This window comes from Chlamydotis macqueenii, chromosome Z (genome assembly GCF_036417535.1).
Source record: "Chlamydotis macqueenii isolate bChlMac1 chromosome Z, bChlMac1.mat, whole genome shotgun sequence".
Classification (NCBI taxonomy): Eukaryota; Metazoa; Chordata; class Aves; order Otidiformes; family Otididae; genus Chlamydotis; species Chlamydotis macqueenii.
In genome coordinates this window covers 34230709-34245511 of record NC_141593.1, presented here as the reverse complement: position 1 = coordinate 34245511, position 14803 = coordinate 34230709, and the positions used below count along the sequence as shown (strand labels likewise).

Here is a 14803-nt window from a genome sequence, read left to right as displayed (position 1 = left end):
TGCTTTAGGAATGCACATTATTTTGCACTAAGTGAAACAGATCCTACAAAAAAAAAAAAGACTGCAAGAAGCCAACCACAAAATACAGTATAAATCAATTCTTAAAATATAAAGTCAACAAGTGGTTTAAATAAATAAACAAGATTAAAGAGAAAGCACATGAACGCTGAAGAGAAATACTCTTGGGCCAGAACCTCCACTCACAGAATGAGCTTCCAGAGATACAGCAAATCATTCCCCTTACAAAAAATTAGAAATAAACAAACAAACCACCTTGATTTCCTTGACTAGGAGCAACTATGCTTGCAAAAACAGCACCTCCACCCACCTCAAAAAAATACAGAATTGCAGGAGAAAGTAAGATAGTGTTAAAAACATATGCCAGTCTTTTAAACACCAGCTAGAACCAAAAACTCCAGGGAGCAGTAACAATACAGCTGTCGAAGATTTTCCATGGAAGGGTCTTGAGATATTAAGGTGGCAGGTAGTAACAGAAAACTCTAAAACAGAATGCAGCTGTTAAAGCAAGTAACAGAGATCAAATGTGTCATAACTTACTGTTTGACCTTTGGATTTCCACTGTCCCCCAACAATGTCAAACCAGTCATAGAAATGGAACAAGGTCTCAAAGGGGGGAAAAAAAAAAATAAATAAAATCCATGTGTCCTTTGCAGATGTCTTCAGGAAAACTACTCAATCGCTCAAGTAATTCTCAAGTCAAATTAGGAGGAGTACTGAAATTAAAAGTTGCTTATTATAATTATATCATGTTCTACTGCAGACACACCAATAATTTTCCCAAAATAGCACTATACAGAGGTAAATATGCTTTAGATTTATTTTTCACTTTCTCAGCTTTATAGTAGTAGTCCCAGGTAGACAGTTTGGGAGCTTGAAACTATTTTCTTAAGTTTGGCTTTCTCATTTTTGCAAATTCCAAAGAGTTACAAGACAATATCAGTTTTTGCAGAGTCACTGCAACAAAATTCTTGTGCATTTAACAGGCCCTTCTCCAAGATCTCGCTTATTATGATCCAAGCAGTCACCACGTTTTTCGGAGTACTAAAGAAAATATTAAATACTGCAAATTGAAGCTGCCAAGGTCAAGACTTACAAGCAGAATCTTAGCTTTAGAGAAGAAGGGAGAAAAAAAGACAGAAGAAATACGAAGGAGAGAACCTATGTTTGAACAAAAAGACCACCACCACCACAGATGAGAAAAAGGGTCAGGTACTCCAGGATCCTGTTGCAGAAGAGAGACAACAGCCAAAAGCAGATGCCTGGAATACCTGTGGCTAAAGCAAAGCTAGCAGGCACAATACTTCCACTAAGACTCAGAAGCTTCATTAGCCAGAGATGGCTTCCATATAATTAGCCAATGCACTCCATGTGATCAATGGACTCCAGCTCCCAGTGGAGAGACTTTTCTTTGGAAGTGCAGTATAAGACAGTGAATACAATAGTCCAAGGATGCGTGGAGAAGTAGACAAGCAACTTGGCATATTTTATTCAGGTGCTCAATAACTGTTGGATACATACCTCTCTATTTCTGTAACTGTGTTCAGTGTTCCCTAGAACCAACTAAAACTTTCAGCCTCAATTATTTGATACACAGGGTATTTTTTTCCTCTAGAAAAAAAATATCCAAAAGGCTAATACCTAAAGAAATATTTAAGCCTAATCATTTAGTTCTGGTACACTGTTAAGCTATTAAACTAGATTTCAGCTGGGAAGTCTGTTTTGGAAGTGCAGTTTATGTACCTGTGAACGTAACACTCAAGGGGAAAAAAAAAAAAAACAAACCAGAACTTTGACAATTTTATTCAGCTGCTAGATTAAAAGCTAACATCCTCTCACTAATGTATTTTCTAAAAAGATATATGCATATATACATAACAGTTCTATCCAAAACACCTGCTAAGGTAGTCTCCAAAACAGATAATCCTACTCCACAGAATAGAACATAAGTCAAGGAAAATCTTAATAGAAGCTGAAATGCTTTCATTGTGATGGTCTTTACACACTGGCATGGGTTGCCCTGAGGGGTTGCAGATTCTCCAGCCACAGAAAAACTCAAAACCTGACTGGACACTCTTCTGGGCAACCTGCTCTAGGGCAGGGTGGAACAGATGCTTTCAGGAGGTCCCTTCCAACTTAAACAGTTTCACAATTCTGATTCACAATACCTACAAATGTTAGGTAACAACTTAAGTCAAGAACCAAAGAAAATCTTACAACCACATGAAACTAAGGAAGTCACAGCAGATGAAATATAATTCCACTAAAGGAAATAGTTGGTCAGCAAAAATTTTGTATTTCAACTGTGAAGAAATTAGAAAAGCACAACATTAACATTGCCCATATATATATTTATGTTTTCAAATAGTTCGTCTTTGCACAAAGTTTTCATATGAAATATGAACTTTAAATGGATTAACCAACCCTGAAAGCTTTATCAGTTGACTTTTAAATCAGCTGAAGAATCTTAGTGAAGCCTATTTTAGCTCCCTTCCAAATTCAGAGTAACTTCAGAAAACTTAAAAAAAGGTTAATTACTTTAGATAAATCCTACTTCGGAAAAGCTGCACAAGTGACTAGGTTATCACCTCTTTTATTTATTAAAATCTGTTTTTCCCCATTCTTTACATAACACATACGTGCTTAAACACGTCTCTCTGCATTTACTGACGGATTAGTAAAACGGTAAAGCATGTAGATGTCTATACTGCAGTACTTTCAGAGAAGAATCTCTGCTCATAGATTCCTGCTTCATTTTCCTTTTTATTTTATTAATAACCTGAAATAAATCCTGAAGACAGCATCTCCTGTTGTTAGCAGGATGGTATGTATCGGATTCTACCTAGAGCTGGAGAGATTATTGCAGAACACTGACTAGGTTCTGTTTTCAAATACAAGAACTACTTTCACGTTTTCTTTCGCTTGCTTCCCTCACTGAAAACGATCCAATCTGATACAAGACAAAGACACAAGAATGGTAAGATAAGATGCAGGAGACTTAAAAAGAAATACATCTAAAAATATTTTCTGGTTCCTGACTTTAAAAATGGTTGGAATGGGTTCATCAAGGAACAAGTAGAAATACACATATAATTGAATTAATCTAAAGGGGAAATCAGATACTTAACTACAATTTGTGTACATCAAGTTACATTATCAAAGTGATTAGAAATTCAGATTTGTACTGTTTACTTCAAAGTTTCTATTATTTATAATGCTCTTCAAAAATATTTTATGCTACTAGTTTTTATTAATATATAATTTATGTTCAACTAGCAAATGAGCAGAGCACTGGGCCTTCCTTCTGCCTCCACCAAATTTTGTCTGTTACTGCACATCTGCATACTAAGAAGAGGAAAGTAGCTAAATTATCATTATAAAGGGTTTTCTAAACTTCTCCCAAAAGACATTCAATATATTCCCAAACCACTCATTGTTCAGTATTTCTAAACCAGCTCCCTCTCCCAGCAGCTCTCCTATCCAACAGGTTTTTTGCAGGAACTCTGGATTCTACCCACAGCAGAAATCCAACGCCAGTTGCCAGGTGTACCAACACTGCTTGAAGCAACAAACTGCTACTAACTCTAACACAGACGCTATTTTCAGTTTGCAGACATGACTGCATCAGCCCAGGTGCATGTGGATTTAACCAGACCATGTCTCACAAGAAAATGCTGGTTTGGCTATCAGGAAGCCAGTGAAAGAGCAACCAGAGCATTAGATGTCACCTTCCTCTCTGCCATATCCTTTAGGTGTAATCCACTTGTTTGGCAGAGAATTAGAGTACATTTCCATGACAAGACCTTACATTACCAGCATTTTGTTATTTTCATGAAATGTACCTAAACAAACGTGATGAAAGGCCAATTGGAAAAAAGGAGGGATGTGTACCTGTGAAGGGAGGTCACAGAGAGATAGTCTGGGGGAACTTTTAAATGTATAACTATAATTATTCATAAAGCTCTCCCTCTCACCAACGGTTTGGTTATTCCTAATGCTGCTGCAAGGCAGAGGAAGAGATTACATGACCTCTAAAGGTTCCTTCGGGACCTACATTTCCATAAAACCCCTCCAAGTGTTCATTTTCCCCAGAGTTGCACAAGGTTAGCACCGCAGCACTCTTGCCATTACACATCAAGCAACTAAACGGTGCCTACTTGTGGAGGGAAGGGGGGGGGGGGGAATGAAAATAAGAAAGCCAAAAAAAAAAAGCTTTCAAGTGCCTGTTTGAAGCCAGAGGAAGAGCACGGGGCCAGTGTCGGTCACCTCGCGGAGCTGCACCCCGCCACCGCTGCGCACGGGGCTGCGGCTTCCACAGCGGCTGCGGGGGCCGCCGTGCCGCACTCGGGGCCCCCCGCCGCTGCCCAACAGGTGGGCTCCCGCCAAAGGTACAGCGGATGCTGAGCTGAATCCCTCTCCCGCCCAGCGACCCGCCGCGGCGGCCACCTGGCCCTGCGGCCCCACACGGGCCGGGCCCCCGAGGCCCTGTTCCCCTCCACACACACCTTGCCCTCCGGCTTCGCCGCAACCGGGACGCGAAACCGCGGTCCCACTCGGGACGCGGGGCTTTCGAGCTGTGGGTAAGAGAGGCCCGCCCCTCACCACCGCGCCCGGAGGGGACGGCCCCACTCTCGGGTACCTGGCAGCGGCTCAGCTCCTGCGCCAGACTCCGCAGCTCTTCCTCCAGCTCGGCCACCCGCCGCGCCGCCGCCTCTGCGCGCCCCGAAGCCATCGCCGGCGTCGTGGTGAGAGCCTCTCGCCCCCATCCGCGGGGGCGGCGGCGAGAGAAGAGGGTCTGCGCCTGGCGCGCAGGGCGCGGAAAGCCCTCGCTCGCCCGCCCGCTCCTGAGGGAAAGGGGAGAGAAATGGTGCTGTGAACCACGCAAATGAAAACTTTCCCCCCTCTCAGCTGCACTTACCGCGCCGGCGAGCGCCGGAAACCGCAGAGAAGGAGGACGCGGTGCAATGACGTCAGTGCAACCGCTACCCCCGACAAAGACAAGGGGCGAGAGGCACGTTTGAATTTGCCCGCCCGAGCGGCAGGGCCGCGCATGCGCCCTGACGGAAGGCGCCGGCCGCTTGCCGCGCGAGGCGCGGCGGCCGGGCAGGGCAGGGCGGGAAGGGAAGGGGAGCCGTTGGTTCAAACGGCCGGTAGAGGCTCGTCCTTGTTCTGCGGGCGGCGCCGGCTGGGTGCTGGGTCTCGATGTAAGGGTTGTCAGGACATGTAAGGGATGTAAGGACTCTGTGAGCACCTGCCGAGGGTGGCATTTGAGCCCTGTTTTTCCCTCATGTTACAGGAAAAGCTGCTGTCTAGGCCAAGTGCTGTGTACTGGATTTGGGAAATTCCTGGGAATACAGCAGATTTCTGCCCTTCCTGAGCCGTAGGAATGCCTAGAGTTGTCTCACATCTCTGTTGCCATGCTAGAGGTTTGCATATGAGCTATGCAAATATTTCTAGGTGTTCTACTGTGAGGTACTGAGGCTCCAGCGTATTTTATTTTAGTCAAATGTAGCAAGCCTTTTTAGAGGTTCTTTTTTCTTCTGGATTAGGTACTAACATTTGTGGGATGAGAACCAAACCTGGTTTTAGAGTAGGTCTTGTTACTGCTTTAGGATGCAGAAGCACCCAAACGATCTCTCAGACAGGAAGACTATTCAGATTTATTATTTCCAGAGTTGGATTTGAGAGCTTGCAACTGAAAGCTAAGAAAGGCATGAAAGATCTGTTACAGCACATGAAATATTTGAGCAGGTGCTGCAACATAATTGTACTGGATTTAAGATCAGGATATGCAGAGCACTCGGTTTTGAAATAAAGGGTGTTACCAAAGCAAATTTCTGTGTGTTTCCTGTAGCCTACATTGGAAACAAAATGCTGATAAAAAGCCTAGAATTGTTCCCAAACACATGAAGAAAGAAGTTGAAATGTGAGGTAAGGATACTTTTTATCTGGGAAACAAGCACCAATTGAATTGCATTTCACCATCAGTATCTTGCTATAGGAATATCATACATGTTTTTACACAGAGGTATGTTTTCTTTTCCCATCTCTTGTGTCACCTGAGCAGAGATTTCGGAAAAGTTTCCCTGAATGTACCACTATGACAAGAAATAAAATTCTTACTGTAAGTGCATGCATAGAAGCAAAGGAAGTTTGCATATCATGTGAATTATAGTGTATGTTAAAATGTCCAGTCTTCCACCTGTGGCCCTGACTAAAAGATACCGGCATCCTTGGTGATGGCTTTGCCTGTAAAAGTTGTTTTTAGCAGCACATTTAACGCTAGAGTCCCTTCTCAGAAGAAGAAAGTGACTATGCTAGTCAAGGCTAAAATATCTATTTTTATATGATTTTATAGGAAAATATTTTTATTTCTATTACTTTCTGTGCAATTATAAGTGTAAATGTAAAGATGAGAGACCACACCTGAGTATTCTTTGTCCAGTTATATGGAGATGTAAAGAGATTCAGCAGTTACTTGATCAATACCATGTCTCTCCTTAGAACATCCTTTGCAATTTTTATTGTTGTTCATTGCTCTTTGTATATTGTATCATCTTATATTTGTGATCTTACACTTTCAATTATTTATCTTTGTGTGTTACTACATGTTCATTCAACCATAATGACCATCCTGTCATAATTCTAAAATGTCCACATTTTTAGCTTTTACTTTGCTTTGAGGATTTTAAAATTCTTTTTTTCCTTTAAATTATCTAGTCCCTCTGTAATATGTAGACTTCACTTTTTCCACATCCCCGCCTTTTAATAACCATCTTTTTTATTTTTCATCTATTTCCTGATATTTTTATCATTGTCCCCTTGACCATTTGTTCTCTATTACACGTGGACAACAAGAAGCTAACCTTTCTTAGAAAAACAATATACTTGGATTAACTGCTAAACAACTATAATGACTAAACAGGATTTAAAAACATTTTCCAAGTACAAGGTCATACAAAGGTTAACCGAAAAGATACAAGCATTACAGGGTCTAGGTTCACAATTTGACACAACACAAAAGGCCACAATCACTATAACTTTACAGCTTAAAACAGAAATTTGTGCATTTGCTATTACTGTAAACACAACACATGACCACAATAAGCACACAAGCAACACTTTCCCATAGCCAGACACTTATTTTTTGCACATAATATTTTTGTATACAGTTTAATGATCTTCACATTTGTTTTCCTGCCATTTTGTAAGTTGTCTCTCTATATATAAGGTTTCTAGTTATTAACACAAACACCATTCATGATAATTCTTGAAATATTTTAGAAAACTTAAGACATGCAGTTGACAAGTTTTGATGAGTTGGGAGACCTTTCATTGTCTGGGAGAATTTTGTACATCATCTTCCTTCCAAATCTTTGCATTTTGTAACACCTGCTTTTACAGCTATCAAATACATGAGATTGTTAGGTAGAATTCTTCTATGCCTACATATTTCCCTTTGGATTTCACTTTTTGCAAATGAAGCAACATTCAGTTTGAATTGGGTCAACACAAGAAATTTTCCTAATACACTGTTGAGTAAGCATGCAAATTTTTGTGGCTTTTCCATTTCTAAGAGGTCTATTAGAAATATATTACACAATTGAAATCTATTTGCTATGGCTTTTGTCACTTACAGTGTCTGTGAAAGTTACGCAAGTAAAAGTGCTCTCTAAGTTGACTCAGTGGCAGGAAGCATAAATGGTTTTTGTTTGGGTTTTTTTTTTTTTGCAGTTGGGAAATCCCACATCTTTCTTTGAAACATGTCCATATTACAAATATGTTGCAATTACTCCTGATCACGTAATTTGTTTTTTCTCTTTGTCTATTTTCTCTCTTTATCTAAATGTGAAATAAAGCATTGTTCTATCCATTGTGGCAACCCCCAAAACTGTATTATTGGAAGTCAAGAAACATAAGTACATAATAGAGCACTCTCATTTTCTTTTAAGCAAAAGATGTCATTGCTATTCCAATTTTAATTAGAAGTGTTAACATTTTCTACTAATTAATTTGCATATCTCCTAGGATTTTTATGTTGAATGTTCTTGTTCATAACCAGTAGTTTGGTAGGAAACAACATAATCAGGCAAGCACTTTCTGGAAGATGGTTTTCAGCTACAGTGAGCAAAAGAAGCTAAAATTGCTGAAATTATTTCTAGCAGTTTTTGGCAATGTCTTCAGTATTTTAGTAATTTATATCTTTCCCAGAAACATCTTATAACCCTAGAAATATGTTAGAACTTGTTTAGACAATGAATTCAAAACATACTCGCTTCCAGTGAAGGTGTCTGGTGGCTTTGTGATGTGAGCTTGGTTTTGGTTTTTTGTTTTTTTTTTTAACTGGCTAGCTATAAGCCAGTTAAATCTATGCATTCAGGGCTGCAAGGGACATTCTTTTCACTTTTGTGATAGCTGTGAGTAATATTATGATTATAGTTGTAGCAAGAATCGTCTTAGGGATATAAAAGTGGCGAGGTCTGTAGGGGAGAAGTAATATCTAGTATTAGACCATCTGTTATAACGGAGAGAACAGGCAAACCATTTAGATGGAACAAATTGGTGAAAAAAGTATTTGACCAAAACTATGCATTTTTTTTTCCAACTGCATCTAATAGAAAATACTACTTTGGACTTCATTCCTACTATTATGATGTATTTCATTGAATTTGCACAGTTGAAAAATCAGCGCTGAAAAGGTCAGTACGGGAACCTGGAGTTTCAGTGCTAGGGTGACTCGCTTCTCACTCAATGAACAGAAAGTGTCATTTTCATCTCATGAGCAGAGAAGAAGGTAGCAGAGGTCTGATCTGCCCTTGAAAAGACAAGAGCTAGAACCAAATAGCCTGCTAAAATTTATCAAAATGTCTAGAACATGGTTTCGTGGGGAAGTTTGCTTTGGTTTACTGCATACTCCTCTACGACACACTATGCTTTGTGTATAGGCTGGGTATACAAACATCAGTGACATAAACAGGTTACCTGTGCCAGGGTTGCTATATCTTATTGCCTGAGGAGTCTCTAGCATCACTTTGGGTGTCACTCTTCCATTTACCTTTGCACCTAGGAAGGCTGCAGTTTTCCATTGTCATTAAATAGGGTATGGCACTGCACCCTTCAAGGCAATGAAAAACACACACTACTAAAATAAATTAGGGCATGTCAGGAGAACAAAGCACTGAGGAAGGAGGTAGTTAACAGTGTCCTGGATGTGGGGCTGAGGTTTGCTACACCCCATAGCACCTGCCAACAACATGAGGCCTAGAGGGAGGGACCAACAGCTGGAGGTAATTAAGAGGAGGAAGCAGATTTCAGAGTTTGGTTGTCCTGGCAGAGGGAGATTGGGTTTGTGTTGCAGTAAGATGAGGAGATGGGTTTAGCTGAGTCTTGGGAGTTGATTGTTCCGTTGTTAATTTGTTTCTTAGTGAAATTAAACTCCAGGAAGGAGCTGAGCTTTGACCTTGTATGTGGTGTGTAGTCTGTGTCATAGGCTAATGGGAGAGTCACCAGGTTCTGGAAAGGTTGCATGGAAAATTAAGAGCTGAGTTCCATCACTCTGGAGAGGGTGTGAAGAGTATGTGGCCACCCAGGCTCAATGAATATGACATGATACCCTTCTTAACCCAAGGAGTGGTTGCTGGAAGGGGCCTCACAGTCCATGACCACCCAAACTTCATAGAGTATGCAGAGGACACAGACGAGACTCTCCCTCACTCTAGGGATGGCAGCTGAGAACATACACCTACACATCCTCACTCTTACCAGCTCATTGTGTTCATGCACGTGCATGTAACACAAAAGCCACAAAGGTACGCAAGCGCCTCACAGTTACTCATTTTTAATATTAGAAATCAATTTTGCAACAGTTTATCTGTTTTATTATTGCACACTAGTGAGCAATGCCCTGGAACATACTGATTTTCTGACTGCAGACAGGTTAAAAGAATAAGTACTGAATTTAATTAAGAATTTTAGCTTTAATTTAAAAAAAAAATTGCTACATTTTAAGCTTCTATCATTCAGAAATAATAAGATAATTTTGCACAGAAATTTTAACACTAGTATCTCAGGCAAGCTGCAAAATTCATTTAAGTATAGCTTACCTCCTTTTACACAGTGGAGAGGTTAAGGTGTAATCAGGTTAAGGCACAGCAGAGTGCACAGCAGTAGCCTTGATAAAGCTATATTTATTAAATAGGGTATAAATCAAAACACAGCAATGTTTTTGCTCAGAATAGAGCCAAGACATACGATTTTCAGGTTTTTCTTTAACAATTTGTACGGTCTTTAAAAAAAAAAAAGACCTTAGGAAAACAAACAAACTGGAACAAAATATGAACACTGGTAGTTTAGTCAAAAAACATTTGCAGCAATTAAAACACTTTCTCTAGTTTCCTCTATCTACTTATATTACTATTATGTATTATTTTACAGGCACTAGCTTTTTAAGAAGATACTTGCTCCCACTCTAAGATAAGGAGATTCTGACATCTCAGTATAATATCCATTTTGCCTCAATTATCCTGCTGGATTTTTTTACTTGAAATTCTAAGCTAAATGTTTTTGTGTTTGTCTCAGTTGACCATCAAATTTAAGTTACACGTATTTACAATTGCTTAAATTGACAATTCAGAAATACTTCAGATGAACAAGCAAGATTCTATTTTTATTATCCGTGCACACTGTGGCAGTAGCTGAGAGGAGGAGGGAGGCCACTTTGTGCTGCAGTATTTCAGTTGCTAACACTGTTCCCAAAAGCCATGTTTGCTATAAATTCCCAGCCCAAGGGAATACAAAACAGATACTGCACATTGCATTCTAGGGTGGTACTGCAGAGTCAGCCCAACATGAACTCTTCTTGCAGCCTGAACTCCATCATCACAGTAGGACTCAACTGACTCAGTCCAGTGAGATAGGGCTTGTGTATTTTGGCAGCAATGCAAAGTTGCAACTTTGAACTTTCCTTTCCTACTGTGGTTGAGTTTAGAGTAACAAAGTGAGACTCTGTGTCTGTTGATTTAAGTTTTTAGGCACACTTTTTACTCAACAGAATTGCTTCTTTTAGAGACAGAAAATATTTAAGAATAAACAGTACATAAACATCTGTACTTTCCAATAAGCAGAAGTATTATAAATATAATTCAGACTGCAAGTAAAATTATCTGGAATAAATTCAGAAACAAAAGATATTCTGGCAGAAAGGAAGTTTTTTTTTTTTTTCATACTGAATTTCCATAAATGTGTTTGACTGTTTCTGTTAATTTCCTCAGCACTTGTATCCTAGTAATGTGAACAAGATAAGAATTGATTTAAGCATGTAAAATAAGTTAATTAAGTTCTGAAGCCAGTCAGTGAGTGTTCAGAAGATACCTTTCCATGCTTACTCATTTGTAGAGTGGACAGACAGTTGTCAGACCATATTCAGTTTCATGTTCACAAAACAACAAAGGAATAGAATTCTTTCTATAGTTTATTTTTAATTCTAGTATAAAAGTAAATAAATGTCGTTCTATTAGAGTGATTTGCCAAGAATTATTGCCTTCCACTTTTTTTTTTCCAGAAAATGAAATTTAATAATTGCCAACTCTCACAATTTTATTACAAGCTCCTTGTTATTGTTATTTTCTTTAGAACACCTTCTGGAGTCTTTTGATTACATAAGAATTTCTAGGTTGTTTCTTCTTCTGCTTTTAGCACTTCTGTCCCTCACAGCAGTATAGAAATGTGGCCCAAATGTTATCTAAGAACTCAAAAACTGAAAATGAAATAAAAATAGCTATTAGAAATCACTATTTTATGTCCATTTCAACCTGTGGGTTTTGGATACATAGTTTAGGTAACACTAGATATCTCTTGTAAACAACAGCAAAATAAGCTAATTTGGTTTCACTGCCCAAACAATGGTAGAAATATGCCAATGAAGACTAGAAAAAAATAGTAAAAAACTGGTATTAATACTTTTCCTGACTTTAATTTCTTACTACTTTCTTACTGCATCATTACTACAATATGATATGTTGAGGATGTGGAAAATATAAAGGAAATATGTTGTTGAGACAGCCATTACCTTAGATCACGTGTTGATTAGCTTTCACTTTACTCAAGAAATTAGGTATAGCTACAAATAGAAGAATATGTGTAGTCTCATCTTGCAAGCTAATGCTGCTTTTTCATTATTCTCAAGTAAGGCTTTGTGTTCCTAGTGAAAGTCAGGTTGTCATCTGTCTCCCCTGACTAATCCTGCATCCTGACCACATGACTCCTAACAACATACTCTGTTTTAGAAGTATGGTCTAAATGATCCTGTCTCTGAGTTGCTCTGATCTTCTGCATGTTCTTTCTGGCAGTATTTCATGATCTAGAAGAACCTCTATGATCGTCAGTGTTTTATCTTCACTGAGGTGTCATTTGTGAGAGTCCAATGAACAAAGTTTATTTAGATGTTAGTGCTTTGACAAACAACTTCTGAATAATGTAGAATCAGCAGTTTAAAAGAAAAACTTAGTCATCTCTAGCCCCCTGCAGATGGACAAATCTTACATAGCTTTTAGATGAGGAGCAGAGCAAGAAACAGAAGACAGTAACTTCTTGACATGTTGTAGCTTTATGGGCTAGATGATAATAGTTGTATACTTTTCATGAATACTCGAGAATATAACTTGAGCTCTATGAATTCTTATTATCTATGTTCATAATTCTGTCTTCTATAAATGGGGAATACTCATCTGGCATATCTGAAGAATCTATCATATATAATACTATGGGATTATCTTGTGTTTTGCACTCCATTGCAGCATTCCTCCCAAATACCTTGATTTTTTAAGGCAAATTTGCGTAGCTTGGTGCTAATGCCTCAGCTGTACCTTACTCAGACGCTTTGAACATTTTTGATGTAATGTAACCTAACACATGAGGGTCATTCAGCCCACTACATGTAGTTACCCAATTGCACTCTATTTATTAGGGGGTGATTCTGACCTCATGCTTCGCAAAAAAAAAAAAACCCTATTATATTATTCTTACAGCAGTCATCGTAGAGGAAATAGCTATTCTATTGATTTATATAATAGATTAAATGTTTCTGGGACCAAGGTCGTACTTGTGCTCCCCTGACTGACTTCAGCAAGCAAACGCTCTCATTGTCCTTTTTGCCTATCCCACCATTCTGCAGTGAGAGGCTTGACCTTTCTATTTGTAAATATTTTACAAGTTAGTAAATACACATAGGAAATAACCTCTGAAATATCAGGAGAAATTAGAAGGCCTACATTTGGGCAAGTCATCAAGTCATGCTGGAGAGGCACAAAATAACAGTGCTTCAATGCCTGAGGATACAAAAGAGGTATTAAATCTGAAAGACAATACTTATGCAAGGAAATTTCAGTAAAAGCCAGTCATTTTTCCTAGATGCTAAACAAAATATGTCTATGTGAAGATGGGTCTCTGCCCTTAAATAGGATTCTTATTTTTTAAATATAAAATATAAATCACCATGACAGTTCCAAAAGATATACTGTGCCTGGATACAGCAGAAGATTTAGTATTCCGGTATCCCAGACTAAATCAATAACTGGCATCCTATCTGGTCCAGTTATTGAGAGAACATGATTTGCTTTTTCTTTGCATCACTTTAATGGATTTCTTTTCCTATTGAATAATACTTCTGTACTAATATAGTTTTAAAGCTTATTTGGGTGAAAAATCCATTTGCACAGATTATATACTTATGTAGGATTATATACAGTGGAGTGCTGCTTAAAGAAGTGCTGTTACTTGCTTCTGTTATATTCTAGTAACCAAAGTAATAAAAAGCAACTTATTTCACTGTTAACTTCACACAAAGGTTCAGGTAAATATGCAGCCTCTGACTTAATTAACAAATGAAAATTTCAAATCTACTTATCATCATTCAGAAAAAAATTAGAAACATGTAATAGAAGGTAAAACAATATCCTTCATTAATGTGCTGATTTAAAAATAATTATATGCATTTAAGTACTATCAGTTACATTGACAAGGAATTGTCATAGAAATTATGGTTTACAGAACCAAAATTACAGCAGGTTGGTGTGCATGCATGTTATTCATCTGGTCATTTTTCTCCCCTTTATCTAAGTTACTGATTCTAGAACTAGAACAGTAGTTGTCTGCTACTTTCTTCAGTCCCAATAGGCATATTGCCTTTCCCCCCAGCAACTGCATTATCCATAATGAAAGCAGAGTACTTTTCTCTAATCTTGGGCCTATGTTTAGACAATATTAAGTCTGAGTTGCAGCTCTATTGAACAGCAGGCCTACTACTTTCTTTCACACTCTTTTCTTTATACCACTAACAAAACTTCTGCTATGTATTTCAGTTCCTTGGAACTGTATAATTTTATTTAGGAACTTGTCAATTGTCACATTATCCCTGCCCTTGATACTTCTCCTGCTCATCAGTCCCTTCTACTCTGAGCAAAGGAAGCTCAGTACTGTCTATCTGCTTTTAAAATCCTTCACAATATATTTGTGTGTGTGTGTTACGAAGATCTCCTTCTATATCCAGCCCAGTGCTGATGACTAGGGGACATCAGAGCCCAAGAGAGGCCAGACTATTCTTAATTTCCTTCATTGTGGCACATTCAAGCATACTCTCTGACAATCCCCTTCTTGATTTTCACTTTCCTGAAAAATGCGTGCTGTTCTACACATTAGAAACATGCTGTTTCTAATCCTGGTTCTTCCTTATTACCACTTTTGCTCATTTCTCCACATTGATCATCAGTGCAGGTAGCATGTCCCTGTG

General features: G+C 38.7%; 1 protein-coding gene across 1 annotated transcript in view; it reads right to left on the bottom strand.

Moving 5' to 3' along the window:
* Positions 1 to 4877, bottom strand: part of CNTLN (centlein) — a 192252-nt gene extending 187375 nt beyond the window's left edge. The window contains exon 1 of the mRNA XM_086770504.1: positions 4658 to 4877. Within this exon, the coding sequence (XP_086626630.1) occupies positions 4658 to 4750 (93 nt within the window). The 5' untranslated portion in view covers positions 4751 to 4877. The remainder of the gene's footprint in view (positions 1 to 4657) is intronic.
* Between the last annotated feature and the right edge of the window lie 9926 nt (positions 4878 to 14803).